Raw genomic sequence first — 21,936 nt, 5'->3', positions numbered from 1 at the left:
GCCTGCGCGTCTGGAGCCTGTGCTCCGCAACGGGAGAGGCCACAGCAGTGAGAGGCCCGCGGACCGCAAAAAAAAAAAAAAAAAAAAAAAAGAGAGAGACCCAGTAGCATCCCCTAGAACACAAACAAGAGCAGAGGGAAAACATGGCTTCCTAGAGCCCTGCAAACTCCAGAATGATTCCTCTCAAGCCTGATACGCACAACCCCTGTGTACTGAGCAGCATTGCCCTTAGGGCGGGCCCTCTCCTCTATGAATATGGTAGCCTGGCCCCTCCCTCAGTCATGAACATGCTGGCCCTTACCTACCAAGACAGAAATGTGCCCCTTGCACACTCACACTCAGGACTTCCCAGGACTCCTACATGCTGGACTGCATGGCACCTCCTTGCACATGTGTCTCTGCACACTCGTGTCCACAGAAAAGACATGCACGGCACCTCCCTGCACTCCCCACATGCTCACAACCCCAGGAGCCCACCCAACCCTTGTGCGTGCTCCAGGCTGTGCACACTCACCCTTAGGGCCTCACCCTGACAACCACCTCCCCTCAGTTCCTGGAACTCACACCACCCTCATGCAATCTCCTTTCTACACCCTGCACATTCCTGGTCCCCTGAATGCTGGGAGCTCATCCTACACTCACATACATACCCACACACGCACACACACGCTCACACACAACAATTACCCCACGGTCCCTGGACCCCCAGCTTCCGCAGCTGAGGGCTGCACGGCCAGACGGGCCCGGTGGTAGCTGGTGGGGAAAGATGAGCTCTGGCTGTTCCGATGGAAGAAGCCACACTGGGACGTAAGGGAGGAAGGGAGCAGAACAGGTGGAGGATGGGAAGACTGAGGAAGGACGGGGGCCTCTACCTCTGCCTTGTCCCCCTTCCATGGGAGCAAGAAGCAGAGATTCTGGAGCCAGTTTCTCGGAGGCATCAATCTCCCCTAAGAATGGCAAGGTTCCCAACAGTCTGGATGCCCAGAGGCCTGGTCCACTGATGACTCACATTTGCCAGAGGGGGTGCTTGGTCCTGGGGAGGGGGGGGCAGTTCTCCATAGGGCCCCAAGGGCATGCATGGCTCCACATAGCCCAGGTGTGGCATGTGGTTCAGGGGATGACCGCTGGTGACGGACGTGATTCTCTGTACTGACACGCGAATGAACGGGCTTTTAATGTGGAGCCCCAGACGCACACGTGATTCTGGCTATACTCTGTGTGTATGAGAATGGTTCCATGTAGAGCCTGGTATGTGAAGGTTCCGAGTTCAGTCCTGGCACCAGTTCCCTGCAGGCAGCTCTCCACACTGCTTGGCTTCCTTGGCCACAGTTTCCTTCCCAGCCTTACCCACCATGCTCTAGTTAATTCAGACCACACTTCCCTGCCTCCATGACTTTGCCTCTCATACTCCTTCTGAAAGGCCCAGACCCACCCATCCCTCTCCCCACATCCAGATCCTACCACCCCACCTTCTAAGGCGCAGCTCCAGGGCCACCTGCTCTCAAGCTTTCCCTCGCCTGAATTCCCACTGCACTTTCTTGACTTAGTCCACTGCCTCGTCCTTGACTACTCCCCTCCCCAACTAGACTATAAAATCCCTGAGAACAAGATCTACCTCTGACTCATCTCTGAAACATCCAGGGCCTGATAGAGACCCTGGTACACGCAGGGTTAAGTGCTCAGCGCAGATTTGCTGAATAAATGGGAGACTGGGTGAGAGAACCACACCATGAAAGGACACCTGCCTGACCGGGAGCCCTGCCGCCACTGGCATCACCCTCCCCACGCCTCACCTTCCACATGAGCAGCACCAGCAGCGCCAGCGCCAGCAGCCCGGCCAGTACAGCCAGAAGGATGACCCACCAGGGGACTCCTTCTGCCACCACAGCCGCGGGGTCCAGGTATACCATCACTGGGATCTGGGGAGCAAGGGGTTAAGGGAACAAGGGCTGGAGCGACAGGACAGAAGAGCCTCCCCTGCTCCAGCTCACCAGCCCAGCAGCTCACCACTGTGGAGGCATCTCTGAGCAGCAAGTTCTTGATGGAGGACTTCACGGTGATGTTGGCTTGGACAATCACTTCCAGGGACTTCACAGCCGAGTACTCCTAAGGGAGCAGGGAAGGAGCCCCTCCTCCTAAATGCCCCCATGCCCCCACCTCCCCCCAGCTCCTGAAGTTGTAAACGGAATGGTGACCAACATGGAGGGTGTTTCTGCCTGTCTTGGGTTGAGAGTGTGCTGCATTTGGACAGGAAGGAGGAAGAAGGAGAAGTGAGCCCCAGGGCGGGTGATGGGGAAGAGGACGCCCAGCCCAGCGCCCCAGCCTGACTCTCACCTCCAGGAAGGTGCTGTTCCAGAGGCGGCCCCAGACGTGCAGCACAGCTGCACGGTCAAAGCTGTAGAGAGGGCAGCTGAACACCACGCAGCTGGCCGTGCCCCGGGTGCAGTCCTGGGGACCAGGACAGGCAGGGCTCTGAGCTGCTTGGCCCCAGCCCACTGAGCTGCCCAGGGCCCAGCACCCTCACAAATGTGGTCACACAGACACTGTCTGCCCAGAGCCTTCCCTCCATCCCTCCATGAGCCCCCATTTTCCCCTGGCTCTTCATTCAATATCTCTCCCATTTTCCTTACCTGGCTTCAAACTCCCCTCCTCCAAGAAGTCTTCCCAAACTAACCCTGTGGTCCAAAAATAGCAGCCTACCCCAAATCTGGGCTATTTGGCTTTGAAATGCATGGGGAGCAGGGAGGAGGTCTCTTGACAGCAGCAGGCAGAGTATCTTCCCCAGTAGAGGCTTATGTTACCTAATGACAGTCCCTATATAATATTGAGCATCTATCTGCAAGGTACTTATCTCATTTAAATTCACAACTGTCCTGCAAGGTGCATGTTATTATCATCCTCATTTTTCAAACTAGGAAATTAAAGTTCAAAGAGGCCAGGTGACCTGCCTCAGGTCACACAGCTAGCAAAGCTGGAAAGAGGTGGAGCAGATACTTGAACCCAGGTCCAGAGTGGGCAAAGCTGCACTCCTCTGCGAAGCCCAAACTCACTGAAGGAGGAGGAGGATGCCCCAGGAGCTGCTGTGGGGACAGGGGACTTAGGCCCTTCTCCTTCCAAGCCTGACCTAAATGCATTTGGCCCAATCCCACCTAATGGCCCATTTGCCTAAAAATTAATGTTCTATTCATCACGCTGCCTATATGGAAGAATGGCCACTTTCGAGCAATTCAAGAATCCTTGGTCAATTTGTCTAAAAGTCATTTTAAGTAAAAGAATCCATTTCAAAGTTCTTATCGAAAAGGGTGGTCTTTCCGAAGAAATCAGTCACCTGGAGAAAGCAGGACTATCCAGGTAACAGGGAAACAGCAGTTACACAAGCTCATACCACCCCTGAGGTGCCTTCATTTGCTTTCCACCATGCTCTCAGGGGGGCAGGGAAGCTGAGGGCCCCCAGGAAGGATGGGCTGTGGCAGCGGAAATTCCTCCCAGACAGATGCCACCAGAGCTGGCCCAACTGCTGCCCTCCGCCTGCCAAGGTCTCTTTGCCTCTTTTTGCCTCTATTGGCCATCCTTTCCACACCTGGGATTCACCTTCTGCCACCAGGCCAAGCACCCCCCGATCTGTGTCCCCCCCCAACTCTCACTGCCAGCGCCATCCTAAAAGAGACGAGTACACAGAGTCTGCGCTAATCTGCTCAGTGAGCCCCCCCCACGAACAAAACCGTGTGAAACAAGGAGGAAACGGGGAGGCAAAAGGGCTCGAAAAGGATAGGCTTAATGAATCACATAAATATACTATCGATTTAATTATTAGAACTTTTAAAACCTTCAAGTGTTTTTTGACATTGTGAAAATCAAGCAGGTTTCCTTATGCAAATTGACTTTCTGGCCTAAAAGAATTCAAAAGGATAACAAACAGAACTCAGAGATGGCTAAAACCACCCCCTATCAAATGTGACCTTTCATACAAACGCAGGGAGAATCAACTGCGTGGGGAACGGACTACGGTAAGTGCCCTGCTCTGGAGTGAACACCTGGTGGGCGTGTGGGGAAGCGGCGGCGGCGGCAGCTGCCTCACGGGTGTGATGTGAAGTGCCCTGTCACCTTGCCCCCGGTGTCTGTGACCATCGCGGCTGTTGACAGGCCGCCCAGCACCCTGAAGCTCCCCGCTTTCCCCTCTCCCCGCCATCCTCTGGCATACCACGTGCCCCACCCCATCCTGCCTGGGCCACGTTTGCCCCGCCCTCACCAGGGTGACGTTTTTCTTCTTCTCAGCAGAGGACACTGGCCACCAGGACGTGCTGGGCTCCGGCTGCTCATGAGGCTCCTGCGGCTCCGGCTGCCCCAGCTCCCGCCGCCTCCTGTCCCTGCTGTCCACATCCTGAGGTGGGGAGGGGGCCCAGTGAGGGTCCCTCCAAACGCAGCAAGGAGAGGTGGCACCTGCTCCCCAGCACCCTCCTCCTGGGCCCCGACCAGCCAGAGACCCCCAGCCCCACGGCATCCTTCCCAAAGTCTGGCCACACCCCACCCTGCTTCCGCAGCCCCACCCACCTCGCCTAAGCCTCACCAGGTGGAGGATGTTGGGCCTGGGGGAACAGAGTCCCCTCTGCCCCGGCCCCCGCCCGCCCTCCAGCTCCACCCGCATGGGGTACAGCAGCCACTTCCCGTTGGCAATCTCGTGGGGCCACATGATGTTGAGGAAGGCCGAGCCCAGGGTATTGAGCGACTGGCCTTGGTTGGAGACCTGTGGACACAAGAGAGTGCGAAGGACAGGTTCTAAATCCCCAGAGATGGAGGGGACAGGGCTGCGGGGGAGCCTCAGGAAGCATAGTTTCAACAAAGACTCAGGATCCTAGATCCAGGCACCATTCTCTGCCCACCCCAAACCCAGGAAAACCCAGAGATGTCACCGGGAAATGCAGGGAGGCCCCAGCCAAGCAAGGGCAGGGTTCTGGGGAGAAACATCAGCCCTCCCCCCATGTCCCCATCCCCCAGCAGAGGCCCCCGGGCCCTCATGGCCTCCCCAGACCAGCAGGTGAGATGTCCAGTCAGGAATGAGCAGGAAATGGTCAACTGAGCCCTCGACACAAACATCTGCACACAGCCAAGGCCCAGGAACTGGGGGAGGCCTCGAACTCGCCGGACCACCGGGCGCCAGATGGGAGAAAAGCCACAGCCCCTGGGACATGTCTCAGCTTCTCCTCTGTGCCAAGAAGGGAGGGACCTCACCCGGCCACTTACCGTAACCTCATACTTGACCTTGCTGCCCACATCCCGCTCAGACTGCATGGCGCTCTCGCCCCGCACCACGCCGGAGAAGAAGAGCTGCTGGGGAATGGCCACCCTGGTGAGGAGGGGTCAAAACAGGGGCTGAGGAGGCCTGGGGCCTGATGGAAGGTCAGGAGGGTCAGGCCAGGTGAGGCGAAGCCCAGGCCTGGGTTTGGGGGTAACAATGCCCACCCCTCTGGCGGAGGTGCCCACCTGGACAGGGCTTACCCCGTGATGGACAGTGGCAGCTCGATGAAGACACGGGCTCGGGCAGAGACCGGCTGCAGCTCCTGCTCGCTGATCCTGGCATGTGGCAGGGGCAGGCGTGGGCGGCGGGCACAGGCACCGCCCCAAGGGATCAGCTGAGGACAGCAGAGCCCTTTCTAGGTGGACTTCAAGCCACTGCCCCCACCCTCACCCACCCTGCCCCGCCAGCCTCACGTGGCCAACAGCAGCTCCACCGCCAGCTCTGTGGTCTCAATGGTGATCCCTGAGGTGCTAAGGATGAGGTAGAAGGTGACCTGGGCAAAGGGTGGAGCAAGATTAGAGTCCGGGAGGGCGAGGGGCTTGAGGAGGGGTCAGGGGTGACAGAGCCACTCGGATAGGGATAAGGGCAGATATGCCGACCTGGGCACCTCTCTTCATGGGGTTCCCCAGCTCACACTCAACATGGGAGGCGTTCTCATTGGACAGGCACAGCGGCTTCTCCTGGAGTGGGGAGAGAAGGAGAGATCAGCTTGGGTTACTGGAGCCCCCAAGACCCCACCCCTGCCCTGCCCTGGGTCCTCACCGCAGGGTCCAGGGCCCGGACTCCTGAATAGTGCAGAGAGGCAGGGAGGGTGACCAGGAGCTGGGCCTCATGGGCGTCATCCCCATCAGCCTGGGGCTGGGCTGGGTCCGAAGGCAGATTGGTGACCTTCAGCTCCAGGCCGATGACTGGCTGCCCACTCAGTGCAAACAGGGCTGTCGTCCCATCCGCATCCCTGGGGGGTCAGATCCCACTCACTCTAGGACCTGAACACCTGCCCCCGCCCCTCCCTCCCTTCCTCCTCCCCCCGCCAGTGCATGCTGCCTGCCCCCGCTCCCTGAACCTCTCCTCCTACCCTGGCTCTCCCGAATCTCCGCACACACCGGTCCAAGCCTCAGACTCAAGAGAGTCAAGACTGGGAGTCAGGGGACCTTTGTTTCTGGCCCCAGCTCCAGCACTTACTGACCTTGGGCAAGTAACTTAACCTCTCTAGGCCTCCGTTCTCCATCTCTAAAGTGGGACTAGTAATATTTCCTGCTTCATGGGGTTGTGAAGACTTAACAGTGAGATGTATGTGAACTGTATAATTTTTTTTGTATGGTGAAGGATTGTCACTCTCTGCCAGAGGAGCCCCTGTGGGCCCCTCACTGCCCTCATCCTGCAAACTTCTGAGCTCTCAGCAGGTCCTCCCCACCTTCCACCTTCCACCCTCTCCCTGCAGGCTCAGCCCCCACTCCTGCTGGCCCTCCCAAGGGGACTTTCTTCCGTCCCTTGATCTCTTGCCTTCCCACCCCACCTGCTCCCTCGCTCCCCCTCACATGGGCAGAGGCTGAAACTCCGTGTCGCTGACACGGGCGCAGAACCGGGCGTGGACCAGCCGCAGATTGCTCTGACACACCTTGTCTTCACCACAGCCTTGCTTCAGAAAGTGGATCTGGGGAGAGATTTGAAGAGGGGGTCATTCCCAGGGGGTGAATGTATCGCCAAGGTGTATGGCGGGGTAGAGGATCACGGGAATAAACAACCTGAGTTCAACCCGCAGATCTGCTGCTTCCTAGCTGTGTGATACCCAGCTGGTCACCTAAGCACTCTGAGCTGTGTCCTCATCAGTAAAATGATGGGAGTATTACGATGCCGTGGTAGAGACCAGCAGGCTAGTCCACAGCGAGGCCGCATTTCCTTGGCCTTTCTTGCATGTAACTAAGTCCCAGACTTAGAATGTGAAGAGAAGTAAAGAGCATCACTTCTGGACTGGCCATAAGAACCATACAAGGAACTCCCCACCCGCCTCCAACTGATGGGGATAGAGGTGACCTAAGGACCTTGGAGGCCACATTTTTGTTTGTTTGTTTGTGTGTGTGTTTTTGCGGTACGCGGGCCTCTCACTGCTGTGGCCTCTCCCGTTGCGGAGCACAGGCTCCGGACGCGCAGGCTCAGCGGCCGTGGCTCACGGGCCCAGCCGCTCCGCGGCATGTGGGATCTTCCCGGACCGGGGCACGAACCCGTGTCCCCTGCATCGACAGGCGGACTCTCAATCACTGCGCCACCAGGGAAGCCCTGGAGGCCACATTTGAACATGGCAGACCCCCACCACCCTGGGCCCCTGAATGACTGCCTGTCCCCTCTGACTAGGAACACATGATAATTTGGGCCATTTTACATCTGTGGTCCACCTGTCACAGCATCTAGAGATATGAGGAACAACTGGGGTAACATGAAAGAATTTTGCAAGCTATGAATGTCACTGGCGAGGGATTCATGATCCCTGTCCCTCCCAGCTTCTTTTCCTGGGCTAAACCAGAACGCATGCTCACCTCTGTCCGCTGGGTGCTGGGCTGGTGGGCATTGAGGATGGGGGCCACAGGGGGCAGCCCCTGGCCAGGAGCCTGTCGCCGGAGCCGAGGGGTCTGGAGACTATAGGACAGAGTCACCACGATGGCCCGAAGCTTGTCTTTGACATTCTCCTGGGGAAGGGAAAAGATAGACGTGAATACAAGAACAACCCCCAGACCCCAGCCCTGACCAAAGCCCCAGCCAGACCTAGGACAGATCCTGAAACCTGGAAAGAGGCTCAGGGAGACGAAGGAGAGAGGTGGAGAACTGGGCTAGCGGGGGGAGAGCAACTGGGGTGGAGAAGGGAGGACAGCCAGGATTTAGGGCTTCGGGGACCAGATGAGAAGATGGAACCTGCCATGGCCATCTCCAGGGCGTATAGAACCTGAGAGGAGATGCAAGAAAACAGCAGGTAAAAGAGAGGCCCCAAAGAGAGCCTTCCCAAAAGTCGAGATCTTAGACTGAGGTGTGAGTGTGTTTGGGAAGAAGATGAGAGGAACCCAGGAAAAGAGAAGATGCGATGACAATGACCCTCGGAGGCCAAGGGGTCAGCGTCCACCTGAAGCTGAAGCATAGTGTCTCCACAGACTCGGTCATGCTGGCGTCTCAGCCACACGGTGCCTGAGGCCTGGTGCTTGGGGTCGTCCGGGCCACGGCTCAGGAAGGTCACACGGGGCACCTGGCCCCGGAGCCTCCGGTCTGTGTCCCCATCTAACGTGTAATCCAGGGCTGTGGCAGGTGGGAGAGGAGGGGCCGGTGAGCTGCAGAGCAGCTCCAATGGGCCCTTCTCTGCACCCCGGAGTGACCCACCCTGACACCCAACGGGGTGGGCGTGGAGGGGCCTCACTCACCCACAACGGGGCTGTAGCTGCTGGGCGATGCAATGTAGCTGAAACAGACCCTGAGGTCCATGCTGCGGGGACAAAGGCAAGGTTGACAGGCCCGGGCCACACCCCAACCCTGCCCACTCCTGCCTCAGCCCCAGCCCCAAACTGGGCAGACAGGGGAGAACTGGGCCCTGGAGGCTCCCCCTCCACCCTCCCCTCGGACCCCACCTCACCAGACCGAGTGGCCACTGGCGCAGTTGGGCTGTTCTAGGTCGATGGTTCTTGGAAGAATAGAGACCTCGTGGGAGACGTGGAGGACGGGCCTGGCCCTGAGGAAGGGGGAGTCCAGGGCACAGGAAACATGAGAACATGAGGCTGGGAAAGAGGGGAGGCGGCAGATCTGGCACTGCAGAGCGGCTCCGGCCTCTGGGAGGGGGAGGCCAGCAGAGAGGGAGGGCTCACCTGAAGAGCACGGCAGTGTCAGCCAGGGAGCCCACCAGCAGGTCCGGGTAGCGGTTCCCATCCACATCCAGGCCGCCCGACAGAGAGTAGCCAAAGCTCTTTATGCCCACAGCCTCGCCCTCCAGCACCTGGGGGACCAGACCATCAGCGTCCCCACCCATCACCCCCAGCCTCTGCCTCCCCCACCCTCTGCTGCTGTGCCCCCTGGGTCCCCCAGACACCCATTCCCTCATCGCCACCACTCCCCTCACCTGGGAAGGTTTGACGACAACCCCCAGGCTGCTCCCATGGTAGATAAAGACTTTCCCATCCCCGGCGAAGGGAGCCCCTACAGCAAGGTCTGCAGGTGGGAGAAAGGCAATCAGACCTGGGGGCTGAGGGTGGAAGGCATGAGGTCCAGGTCCCTACTTTCCCTCAGTCACTCAGTTCCATACCCTGTGTTTTCTATTTTTTTGAGAGGCTACTAAGTCCTGGGCACCTTACACATGTCATTTTTAATCCTTTCAGCTGCTCTCTGCAGGTATCACTAGCCCAGAAAGGGTACTTGCCCAAGGTCACAAAGCTGGTAGATGGTAAAGCTCAGACAGGAGCCCAGGTTGCTCCTCTTCCTGAGCCCTCAGAAGACCTTCCCCTTGACCTCAGAGGCACTTCCGCACCCCTGTCCCTCCCCCTTCCCTCCCCGCCTTCCCCAGCCTTCCCTGTCCCCAGTCACACCTGGGAAGCCATCTTGGTTGAGGTCCCCCAGGACAGCCAGACTGATCCCGAACATGGAGTCAGGAGAGCCGCAGAGCCGGAGAGGGGAGACCCCAGCCCAGTGACCCCCCTGGTTCATGTACACATATACGGCACCCCCCAGTTCTTCTTGGCGCTCAAAGAAGTAGGGGGCACCCACTACCAGATCTGTCCAGCTATGGAGAGAAAGAGACAGCCAGTGGAGTCAGGAGGAGAGGCCAGAGGCCCCTTACCCCTCCTAGACCCAGCCTCCCCCAGGCTCCACCCGCCTCAGCCCACACTCACCCGTCATTGTTAAGATCAGCCACTGCCAGCGAGTAGCCAAAGCCGGAGGTCAGGCGCTCCCCGGACAGTGTAACTTCAGGCACCAGGCGACTGGCGCTGTCTTTGCGCAGAATGACCACAGCACCCTTGTGGTTGGCACGGGGGGCCCCTGCCACAAAGCTCAGCTCCTCTGCTCGCACCAGACTCTTCCCCGAGTCGATGGAGAAACCTGGATTTGGGGCGACTCACTAGTGAGCTCTCCCCGCCAGACTCCCAGCCAGGGTAGGTCACAGCTCCTCCCAGCCCGCCCCTCCCTAAAAGGTAGAGGTGCCCTCTGAGGTATCACCACCCCAGCTGGACCACTCCTCTTCCCCTCCAGAGGCCCGGAAGCCCTCCCCACCCAGAGACTAAGGTCTGGCACAAGAAGTGCCATGAGGTCGGCCTCAGGGACTGGGGAGGAAGGAGAAAGGCAATGGCCGAGAAGGCCAGGCCGCTGGGCTGGGGACCGAGTCACCGGCAGGAGCTGGGCCAGGGCGCCCCCATAGGATTCCCTGGAACTGCTCTCCTCTCGGCACACCCAGGAGGCCCCCATCCCATCCGATGCACCTTCTTTGCCCCCTACTCCCACCATCCTGGCAGGAAGAGGAAGACTTCACATGGATGGGAGAGGAGGAAACGGGGGAAACAGGGAGGAGCTTGATTCACGCAAGCTTCTCCCAGGCCTCCTTTCCTCCTCTTCTACAGAAGGATGCGGATGAGAAAGGAGAGGGACTTACCAACACAGCTGGACCTTTCTCCGCACATGCCCACCATCCATCCCTCAGAGAAAGTCCCCCCGAGGTCTAGCCTCCTTCCTTCCCAGTTAACAGCCTCAGCCCATCTGGATCGTCCTCCATGGAGACCCCCGTTCACAGCCCCGAGGCTTCACCCCTGGGGCCTCTTCTCCTTGGGCCTGGTTACTGGGCTCAGCTTTAGTCTGTAATCGGGGCCCAGTGGGTGTTTCTCTGGGTACGTGTTGGGGGGCAAGGCAGGAGAGGTGGGGAGGCCAGGCCAAGCCCCCAGGGCCCAGGAGGACGTGGAGGGGAGCTTACAAACCTAAGTAGCTATTCAAGGCCAAGTCTCCGGCTGGTCCTGGGAGCCGGTCAGCAGGGTCCAAAGTTTTATACACCAGCTGGTCAGGGTCTGAGCTATCAATGTTGGTCACAAAGAGCAACCCTGTGGGGGGTGGGGCAGGGGACACACCAGGGAAGGGACATCCAGAGGAGGGGCCACAGAGTGGGGAGACAGAGGCAGACAGAAAGAGGAAGAAGTGGAGAAAGAAGACGAGAGAGACAAACAGACCAGAGAGATAAGAATCAGAGACAGAGACAGAGTGAGGGACAGAGACAGAGACGGAAGGACGGGAGCATGGAGAGAGAGGACAAGAGAGAGGAGCAGAGGGTTAGAGCAGCTCCGGGCCGGGGAGGGGTCCCTACCAAAGTAGCTGTTGGCAGGGACCGGGATGAGGCGGGGGTCCAGCTCCTTCTCACCCCCCGCCTCGTAGGGCCCGTCGTCCAGATGTGCCAGGTCCGCTGAGCCCTGCACACAGAGCTCCACCCTGGCCGTGCCTGCAAGGACAGACCTGTTAGTGCCCGGGGCAGGGAGCGAGGAGCACCGGCAGGCCGGGCGCTAGTTAGACAGGCACCCAGGGAAAGCCCCTCCTCTCCTTTCCATCCCTATCTCCACCCCCTCCCGGCCCAAGCTGCCTGGGGTCCCCCAGACTTGGCATCACACTCACCGAGTGTCAGCCCGGCCAGCGGCAGCGTGCGGAGATGGGAGTGGGAGTGATGAGGTGTGGGCTGGTGTGTTGGAGCATGCGGGCCCCGGCTGGGCATGGGGGAGCTCATGCCAGCATGTTGCGGAGCTCTCGGCCATGCGGAGGAGAGGCGATGGCCCCGTTCGTGTGCGTGCTGGCATGGCTGTGGTGAGAAGCGTGGCAGGGCCCCGGGGCTCCACGGCAGTGAACATGTGGGCGTGCTTGGCCACATGCTGCCCCCAATCCCCTCTCTGAGGTACTGGACATTTTGGTTCCCTTCTCCCCTCCCCGGGGAGTCACTCACCCTTCCAGTTATAGGTTCCTGGGGCCCCAAAGAGGAGGTAGTGGCTGTCGGGGGAGAAGGCAGCGGCCGTGCCCTGCTGGCAGAACCCAAATTGTTCGTGGCCCTGGGGGCGTCCCTCACAGAACTTCCACTCCCCGCCATCCAGCTCATCGCGGATGGCCAGGTCCTGGCTTAGCACAAAGCAGCGACCAATCACGTCCCTCGTCTCCAGGGTCTGGTCCACACGCTGCCGCGCCTCGTATCGGTGCGCACAGGTCTGTGGGAGAAAAGGAGAGGGGGGTCACTCCACTGTGAGGGCCAGGACCCTGCTTGAGCCACACTGCCCGTGTGCAGACATTTGGCAGACACTGGTTCACCTGCACACAGGTGCACGCACGCGGGTGCGTACAGGCGCGCACACACACACAGACACATCTGCCAGCATCACTTGGGCACCGCCCCCCAGCCCAGTGTAAGGCAGGTATATATATAATCCCCTGCCCTATCCTCTCTGCACCCACTTCTTCACCCTGACAGGAAGAAACCCTGTTCTACATTCTGCCCGGGCACCCACAGCACAGCTAAGCCAGCACCCAGAACTCGTGTCTCCTCGATCCCGCCAGATGGGACTATCCCCAACATGCCCAGCTTGATACTGCCTCTGAACCTTTCTAAGCACCGCCACCTCGTCTGCAAAGAACTCCCTCCCTTCTCCACTCTCCAAGTGTTGCTTATTCTGGAAATCCTGGCTCAAATCACCCCACCTGCAGGAGTCTTTGCTCTCCACTCCTCCCTTGAACTTGTATAGACTGGGGACCATACCACTCACTTAGCATTAACCATATTCTGCCCCATAGGGACTTATATATTATTGTTTGTGCATGTTAGTGATGACACAGAGAGAGAGAATGAGAATCTCTGGAACTATGCAGGAGGCTAGTTGAGAACCAGGCTTTACCCTGAGTTTACACGTCCTCTCTCAGTAACTAGCACAATGCCTGATGTTTAAAAGGTTCTCAGTAAGTTTGACAAATCAGTGGATGGATGAATGGTTAGATATTTTTAAATGTATAAGGACAGGGACCATGTCTTACACCTTTTCGTATCTCTCTGAGGTCCTCGGAAGCGGACCGTCATACCATATTGCCAACCTGAGTTCTGTAAGCACATCTGTGCATATGCACACCAGACACACACACACACACACACACACACACACCACCTTTGCATAAGTCACAAGAAGTGGTACTCATTGCAATTATATTACTGTTACAGAGTCAAACTGTTTTTCCTTCTTTTTAAAAATTAATTTTCATGACCTTTTCCAATAAAAATAGTAAATATTAAAAGTCAAAAAAAAAAAAAAAGATATGGTACTCACAACAATCTTGCCCCCAGGTCCCTGGCTCCGAACACTGACTCCCAACCACTGGTTCTCCTTACTCTCCTTTTGCACGTCAGCTGGAGGCGGGACACTGGGAATTAGGGGAGGAAAGAGGAAGCCAAGTCCTCCCCTCCCCTCCTCCTGTGCCCCCCACCCCACCCCCACAGGGCCCTCACCTCCCCGGTCGATGTCCACTCTGTAGCAGTCAGTCTCTTCCAGGCTCAGGGGGCAAGCGAAGAGGCCTCCAGTGCGATTCGCCTGCTGCCCAGGCAGGGCCAGAGCCTGGGGAGCGCCCACCAGCAGCCTGCATGATGGGGCAGGGGCAGGAGTTGGTGGCCAGAGTGCTCCACCTCCCCAGAGCTGCCCAGGCCCAACTCCTCGGTACCAGGCAGAGTGTTGAAGGACTAAGGCAAAAGGCCAAAAGCCAGTTTTCCCTTGTCCTGATATGGGCAAATTAACACACTTGGCTGTGCAATCAACACATTACGCATGCACATACTATCTAGATGAAGAACCACATACATAGTAGATACACACACACACACACACACACACGCTCACGCCACCCAAGCAGCCGGGCACCGCCCCCCAGCCCAGTGTAAGGCAGGTATATATATAATCCCCTGCCCTATCCTCTCTGCACCCACTTCTTCACCCTGACAGGAAGAAACCCTGTTCTACATTCTGCCCGGGCACCCACAGCACAGCTAAGCCAGCACCCAGAACTCGTGTCTCCTCGATCCCGCCAGATGGGACTATCCCCAACATGCCCAGCTTGATACTGCCTCTGAACCTTTCTAAGCACCGCCACCTCGTCTGCAAAGAACTCCCTCCCTTCTCCACTCTCCAAGTGTTGCTTATTCTGGAAATCCTGGCTCAAATCACCCCACCTGCAGGAGTCTTTGCTCTCCACTCCTCCCTTGAACTTGTATAGACTGGGGACCATACCACTCACTTAGCATTAACCATATTCTGCCCCATAGGGACTTATATATTATTGTTTGTGCATGTTAGTGATGACACAGAGAGAGAGAATGAGAATCTCTGGAACTATGCAGGAGGCTAGTTGAGAACCAGGCTTTACCCTGAGTTTACACGTCCTCTCTCAGTAACTAGCACAATGCCTGATGTTTAAAAGGTTCTCAGTAAGTTTGACAAATCAGTGGATGGATGAATGGTTAGATATTTTTAAATGTATAAGGACAGGGACCATGTCTTACACCTTTTCGTATCTCTCTGAGGTCCTCGGAAGCGGACCGTCATACCATATTGCCAACCTGAGTTCTGTAAGCACATCTGTGCATATGCACACCAGACACACACACACACACACACACACACACACCACCTTTGCATAAGTCACAAGAAGTGGTACTCATTGCAATTATATTACTGTTACAGAGTCAAACTGTTTTTCCTTCTTTTTAAAAATTAATTTTCATGACCTTTTCCAATAAAAATAGTAAATATTAAAAGTCAAAAAAAAAAAAAAAGATATGGTACTCACAACAATCTTGCCCCCAGGTCCCTGGCTCCGAACACTGACTCCCAACCACTGGTTCTCCTTACTCTCCTTTTGCACGTCAGCTGGAGGCGGGACACTGGGAATTAGGGGAGGAAAGAGGAAGCCAAGTCCTCCCCTCCCCTCCTCCTGTGCCCCCCACCCCACCCCCACAGGGCCCTCACCTCCCCGGTCGATGTCCACTCTGTAGCAGTCAGTCTCTTCCAGGCTCAGGGGGCAAGCGAAGAGGCCTCCAGTGCGATTCGCCTGCTGCCCAGGCAGGGCCAGAGCCTGGGGAGCGCCCACCAGCAGCCTGCATGATGGGGCAGGGGCAGGAGTTGGTGGCCAGAGTGCTCCACCTCCCCAGAGCTGCCCAGGCCCAACTCCTCGGTACCAGGCAGAGTGTTGAAGGACTAAGGCAAAAGGCCAAAAGCCAGTTTTCCCTTGTCCTGATATGGGCAAATTAACACACTTGGCTGTGCAATCAACACATTACGCATGCACATACTATCTAGATGAAGAACCACATACATAGTAGATACACACACACACACACACACACGCTCACGCCACCCAAGCAGCCTGGCCAGCGCTGCTGGTTTGAAAGAACCGCCTGTTCCCAGCACCTGTTCCTGACCAGCCCTTCCTACCCCCCACTCCCTGGCCCCATCCCCAAGCTCTGCCCTCCTCCCCAACCCCAGTTCAGTTGAAACCTTCCAAGAAATGCCAAAAATGCTGGGAGCAAAAGTAACAGCACCATGAGGTGGCCCAGGGACCAGCCTTGGGGGGCCAAGCAAGAGACTAGATATGGGTCCGCCTCCCTCACCCTCTCCTCGGGGATCCGTCAAAGACACACGGCCCAGCAACCGTGCCAGCCCAGGATTCTATCAGTCATGCCGGCTGGCATGGAGGTAGGGGCAGGTTTCTCTTTCTGTCTCCAATCCTAGCCCCGTTCTCCCCATACGTCCTGAATTCCCTTCCCCATCCTTCCTCCTGCTCCCCCTGTCCCTGATTTTCCCCATTCCCCCCACCAACCCGCCCCCACCCAGCCTGCTCTCCTACCTCCCCCTCAGACGCTTTCCCAGCTACAACTTTCTTGGCAGGACAATTTTCCATGATCACAGCCAAGGCTTCTTCCCCAGGAGAGGACTGTGCTGGGAATGGAGGCTGCCTGGGTCCCCTGGGGAGGACCCCCAGGCCAGGAGTGAAGGAGAGAGGTGAGGTGATTGGCACCCAGCTGGCTACAGGATCTTCTCTTCACAGAAGGAGACTCAAAAGCATCAGCAAGACAAACCCCGAGGCCTCTCTCCCCCACTCTTTTCCTCCATCACCCTCGCTGGGGCGCGAGGCCCAAAACTGTGTGGGGCAATATTGCAGACAGGCATCTGTGGGGCACTGTGCCAGTTCTGATGGGGCAGAGAGCCATTCTCCCTTCCCACAACTCCTCCTCGTCTCTTAGCAGCTGTCACCCCATGTCAGAGCCAATGTCACGAGAGAGGGGGGTGGGGAGAGTAAGGGAAGAGAGCATACACTGGGCATTCGTTAACAACTATTTATTTATTTTTTTTTTTGCTGTACGCGGGCCTCTCGCTGCTGTGGCCTCTCCCGTTGCGGAGCACAGGCTCCGGACGCACAGGCTCAGCGGCCATGGCTCACGGGCCCAGCCGCTCCGCGGCATGTGGGATCTTCCCGGACCGGGGCACGAACCCGTGTCCCCTGCATCGGCAGGCGGACCCTCAACCACTGCGCCACCAGGGAAGCCCACAACTATTTATTGACAACCTATCATCTGCCAAGCCCTGTGTCAGGCACTGGTGAGACGAGGAAGTAATATTTATTCAGCACCTACTATGGGTCAGGCCCTAGGCTAGATGCCAGGGAAATGAGGAACTAACGTTTATGACTCTCTACTAGGTGCCGGGCACCAGGCTAGGCATGTTACCTGCATTATCTCATTTAACCTGCACAACAATCCTATGTGAGGATTCTTTGCTTCTCTTTCAGATGAGGAAACTCACTCAGAGACATTAGTTGGATGCTGGAATTCAAACCCACATCTGCCTAATTCCAATATCCATGCTTTTTCCACCCAATGACTGGCCACCTTCAGAAAAGGAAGACAGGGATGAGGAGAGGAGGGTACCCAAGCAGAAAAAGAAACTAGGTGGCATGGCCAACCTTCAGACAAGTTCATGGTGCTCCCACCTCCAAACACAGAGATGGGGAGCCCTTGGAGGACTGGGGCTGCCTCATTCATCTTTGCATTTGCCCCCTAGGAGGTGTCCATATGTGTTTGCCGGACCCACACGTTATGTAGGCTCACAGAGACACGCAGTGTCTCAGCTGGTCAGCGCATAACTAAGCACCAGGAGAAGCTAACAGTCGTGTTTAATGCTCACATCTCCCCTGGAGGTCATGAGTAGGGAGTAGAAAGGAGGGGAGGGGTCCATATGGAGGAAAGAAGCTGAGTGCATAGCTATGCCCAGCCCCACACTTGGCGGAGGACAGACCAGACCATCCCACCTGGAACAAGAGTTCCCACACACAACCTCTCCAGTCCCTCCACCTCTGCCCCAGCCACACACTCCCTCCTGGCTTCATTGCATGATCCCCAGCCACCCCAGACCTCTGGACAGAACAGTAACCACAGATGCAGCCACTGCAGAGAGAAAGGCAGCTAGGAGCAAAGGACTCCCTGGGAGGCTGGCTAAGTGGAGGTGAAGGAGTAGCCCAGTACCTCTGCACTTCTCAATTCCCCATTCACTCCAGGCTCCAACCCAAGTCCGGCCCACTCTGACTCTCTCAATCTGGGTGGCCCTCTGGGGTGGGTGCTTGGCCTGGAAGGTTGGCTCAGCCCGGCGGGGGGGGGTGGGGGGGCTGCAGCCAAGCCTTTGGATCCAGGCTCGCTGTAAGGCACTAAAGCTACGCTCCAGCTCTGTGGATCACCATACAAGAAAAAAAGGTACCAACACTTTCATAACACCCACTGTGGGCCTCGCACTATTCTCAGCATTTTACATGTGTTAACAACTCTTTCAATGCTCACAACAACTCTACAGGGTAGTACAGTTGATGGTATTACAGTTGATGGAAATAAATGAGGCTGAAACCACAGAGCAAAGAAGGTTACACTTCAAAGTCTCATCCGGGGCCAGACTGAAAGACATCAAAATTGGTGAGGTCTTTCAATCAGCGAGTGCTGGGGAAGGTGACCCGCAACCTCAAAGTCAGGGACTTAGCGAGGTATCTGACCTCTCACAGGCCACCAGACAGCAGAGCGCCCCCTGCTGGAACAAGAGCAGGGTGAGGGGGTCAGGCCCCTCTGGGAAGGTCCCCAGTTTGGCTCAGGGGCCACCATCAGAGACGAGGGGGAAATGACAAGAGACCAAGCTATTAAAAATAACCTAGAATTTGCCTGGAAATAGCTCAGAGAGCTCAGCATGTCCTAAAAAGGCCTCCAGTCCTAGAACTCTAGCACATGGGGGGAGGGGGGGGGGAGGGAGACAGAGATGAGGGAGGAAGCAGATAGAAGGCTGAAGAAGAGATGAAGTCAGTAGCTTTCCATTGCTCCCAAAGTTTGGGGGACCGCTTGACCCTGCTCCCTGATGACAGGGATAATGGAAGAAGAAGAATCAGAGCTAGCCCCTCCTCCCTGAGCAGGGGAGAGAAATGAGCTCTTGTCCCTACTCTCTGCCCCCAGGCCAATAGCAGTGGGGAGAAGATAGCCCCGGTGGACAGCACTGATCCCAGTAATGGACACTTAGTGTGGCTTAGGCACTGGCCTAGGAGAGAAAAGTCCCCTGGCAGGAAGGGGTGGGCCGCTTTCTTCCCCTTCCTGCCTCTCTTTTTAAAATCGTATAAGGAGCTGGGGCCAATAGTACAGGAAGCATGACAGTCACAGGCCCCGTAAGTGTGTCTTTCTCCTGCGGGTCCCGAACTGATTAGAAAATAACCAGAATTGTCCTCTGCCCCCTCACTCTCCCTGCCTCTCCCCACTGCTGAGATTCCTGGAGCTGGAAATGTCCTGAGGAGGAGGAAGGGGAACAGCCTGGCCAGCATCCTTCCTGGATCTCTCTCACTGCTGCTGCTGCTGCTACAACTTTGGAGGCTCTGTTTTCTGCCACCCTCTATCACCAAACCACATAGTTCAGACTGCCAGACCCTCCCAGGTCCTCTCCCGGCCTTCCTGTGGTCCTGAGCCACAGAAGCAGCAGCCCGGCGCCCTGATGCTCTCTTTCCATCCCATGGCAATGCCCTGGCAGGAAGTTATTTCTGGAGTCTACCCTCCATCCCTTCCATGGCACCTTCAGCCTCTCTGTCCTTTCCCTCTCCTCCTGACCTAAGCAGAGGCAAAATGCTCAATCTCCCTCCCTGAGGGAGTTCAGCCCCCAGAAGGAGGGGAGCCACAAGCCCTGGGACTGGAACAAGAATACAAGTTGGGGTGAAAGGTGAAAGGAGATAGCTCCCAGCCAAGACAAGAACCTTGTTCTCCAACTTATCCCCAAAGCAAGATCCTGGGTCTCAGACCCAAGACAGGCAAGGCTCCAGGCTGGGGTGTGGGTTATCTGTAGGCAGCCTGAGTCTTGATGGGGTTGGAAGATTGAGAGATGGGGCGGGCCGGGGGAGCATCTGTGGCTCGGGCACGGGGATTCTGCGCGGGTGTGGTGACTCACCAGCTTTGGGGTCCGGGCTGCAACTGCCGATGCAGAGCCACAGAGAAGCCAAAGAGGCTCCCTGGCTCGCCCTCCTTGCGCAGGGCGCCCATCACGTCCAGATTGAAGGCGACAGCCCCCGGGAAGAGCAGTCCGGCAAGCAGGGAGCCAAGAAGGTAACAAATCCCAGGGGGCCCCCATGGATCGCGGCCCGGAGTCCCTGCCATGGGGCGACCCCCGCGCGCGCTCCGGGAGAGCGCAAGGAAATCCGCTCGCTCCCCGAGTCCCAGGTCTCCCGAGGCGGGTCTCTGGTCTCCGAGTCTTGCTGGTCCTTCAGGGGGTCTCCCAGTCTTCCGCCTCGCCACCCCTCTCCCGCCGGTCCGCCGCCCCAGCACCAGCCAGGACAACTGCAGCGGCCGCAACCCCTGGTCCACTCCGGCTCCCGCTTCCGCTCCCACGGGTGCCGCCCCGGCCCCGCCCTCGCCCCGCCCCTCGGCCCCGCTGCAGGTGGAGGCCGCCGGAGTCGCAGAGGGATGCCCAGGAGGGTGGCTCCGGGTGGGAACCCCGCACCCAGCCCCACCCCACCTCGGGCGCCGCCCCCGCCAGCGCTCTCCCTTTCCCCCCACTCCTGCCCTAGCCCGCGAGCGGTGGAGGCGGCGTCTGGGAATGGGGAGGGAGTGAGAAATACGGATAGAAAGCGCCGAAAAAGAGGAGCGGCGGGGGGCGGGACGGGTAAGGGATGGGAAGTGGATGAGGCTAAAGGACAGTCTGGGAAGAGAGAAATGCAGAGAGAAAGATGCAGATGAGTCCGGTGTGGTCCCTTAATGCTACCTTCTCCCCATGGACACACAGAGCACCTCTCCTGCTGTTTGAATCAAACCCTTTCCCACCCCATCCCATCCCACCTCTGAGAGTCCGGCAGTGGCAGCGGCTCTGCTAGAAACATACATCGTCAGCGTTCAGAGAAGCAGAGGAAAAGACAGGCGAGAAGAAAGAAAAACTCAGCAGGCCTGGGTAGGGGAACAAAGGAGGCAGGTAGAAAGAAAACTGAAAGAGAAAAGAGATGGAGAAAGAAGGGTAAGAGTTTGATCAACAAGGACGGAAAGAAGGGAGAAAACAAGGAAAAGACTGAGGGTGATATAGGAAGAGGAAATTAAGCTGGGGGGAAAGCATGGACTGTCAAAGAAGGCCAAAAATGTGAGAGATTGGCCCCAAGAGGCAGAGAGATGGGAAAGATGTCTCCGGCTTCCAGATCCTTCCCAGAACCGTACATTTTCTACCCTGCAAAGGGGAAGGGATTGGAGGGGACAGGGTCCTGCGCTGGCCCAGGCAGGATCGGGGTGGGGCTTCCCAGGGATGTCCACAGGGACTTGTCCCTCTGTCTCTCCCTTCCCCCCAGGCTGAGACAAAGGCAAAGGGGGGGAGGACATATTTCAACTGTGCTATTTATAACTCTGATCCAGAAATGGGGCCAAGAAGAGAGATAGGAAATAATTTGACACAACTGGAACCTCACTTGCTGCCACATCCCGTTCCTAGTTCTCTTTCTTACTGGGTGTTGGTCTTGGGTATATCCATCTGTCCATTTTTCTCCCTTCTCTCTCTCACCCTCTGGTTTTGTCTCATCACCAGCTCTGTCTTTATCCCCCTTCTTGTCTCTGTCACTTGGAATCTTTCTAGACTATTTCTCAATGTCTCTAATGTTTCCTTTGCCCCCCAAACACTATCATATCCCTAAGACTCTCTGTTCTCCCTCCCTATCTTCAAAGCTCCAATATGTGTTCTCCCTAATTCCTCTTCCCATGTTCCCTTTGTCTCTCTTACTTCTTTTTCCAGGATTATACTTAAAATTTTTTAAACAAAAATTTTTTTAATAGGCTCTCACTCTGCTGCCCAGTGGGACAATCCTTGCCCTGTGTAAGTTACTACACATTTGAAAGTTTGGGCCTCCATTATTGCAACACTACACTTGTGGCCATCCCCTCCAGAGGACCAGCATACCTCTAAACAGGTTCTGTCCAGGTAATTCAGCAGGCTGGCCCCGAGATCCTACTTTTATTATCCCCCAGATATGCCCTCTCCATTCCTTTTTTTTTTTTTTTTTTTCCGGTACGCGGGCCTCTCACTGTTGTGGCCTCTCCCGTTGCGGAGCACAGGCTCCGGACGCGCAGGCTCAGCGGCCATGGC

General features: G+C 57.0%; 1 protein-coding gene across 6 annotated transcripts in view; it reads right to left on the bottom strand.

The window, feature by feature from the left end:
* Positions 1-20,180, bottom strand: part of ITGA7 (integrin subunit alpha 7) — a 21,470-nt gene extending 1,290 nt beyond the window's left edge. Inside the window, exons 1-25 of one of the 6 annotated variants that reach the window (XM_028491241.2) lie at positions 19,771-20,064; positions 15,283-15,410; positions 15,104-15,183; positions 12,234-12,489; positions 11,610-11,741; positions 11,230-11,349; positions 10,156-10,363; positions 9,853-10,046; positions 9,390-9,478; positions 9,139-9,266; positions 8,910-9,005; positions 8,701-8,762; positions 8,409-8,578; positions 7,831-7,980; positions 6,835-6,950; positions 6,059-6,251; positions 5,896-5,976; positions 5,710-5,789; positions 5,497-5,571; positions 5,242-5,344; positions 4,568-4,744; positions 4,250-4,381; positions 2,335-2,448; positions 2,008-2,106; positions 1,794-1,919 (exon numbers count right to left, since the gene is read on the bottom strand). In XM_028491241.2, coding sequence (XP_028347042.1) covers positions 1,794-1,919; positions 2,008-2,106; positions 2,335-2,448; positions 4,250-4,381; positions 4,568-4,744; positions 5,242-5,344; positions 5,497-5,571; positions 5,710-5,789; positions 5,896-5,976; positions 6,059-6,251; positions 6,835-6,950; positions 7,831-7,980; positions 8,409-8,578; positions 8,701-8,762; positions 8,910-9,005; positions 9,139-9,266; positions 9,390-9,478; positions 9,853-10,046; positions 10,156-10,363; positions 11,230-11,349; positions 11,610-11,741; positions 12,234-12,489; positions 15,104-15,183; positions 15,283-15,410; positions 19,771-19,976 — 3,315 coding nt within the window. In that variant the 5' untranslated portion in view covers positions 19,977-20,064. The other 5 variants (XM_007125694.4, XM_007125693.4, XM_028491238.2 and 2 more) reach the window with 5 other exon arrangements.
* Between the last annotated feature and the right edge of the window lie 1,756 nt (positions 20,181-21,936).

Source organism: Physeter macrocephalus, chromosome 6 (genome assembly GCF_002837175.3).
Source record: "Physeter macrocephalus isolate SW-GA chromosome 6, ASM283717v5, whole genome shotgun sequence".
NCBI classification, from domain to species: Eukaryota; Metazoa; Chordata; class Mammalia; order Artiodactyla; family Physeteridae; genus Physeter; species Physeter macrocephalus.
Note: the sequence above shows the minus strand (reverse complement) of the source record. Positions and strands in the feature narration are given on the sequence as shown.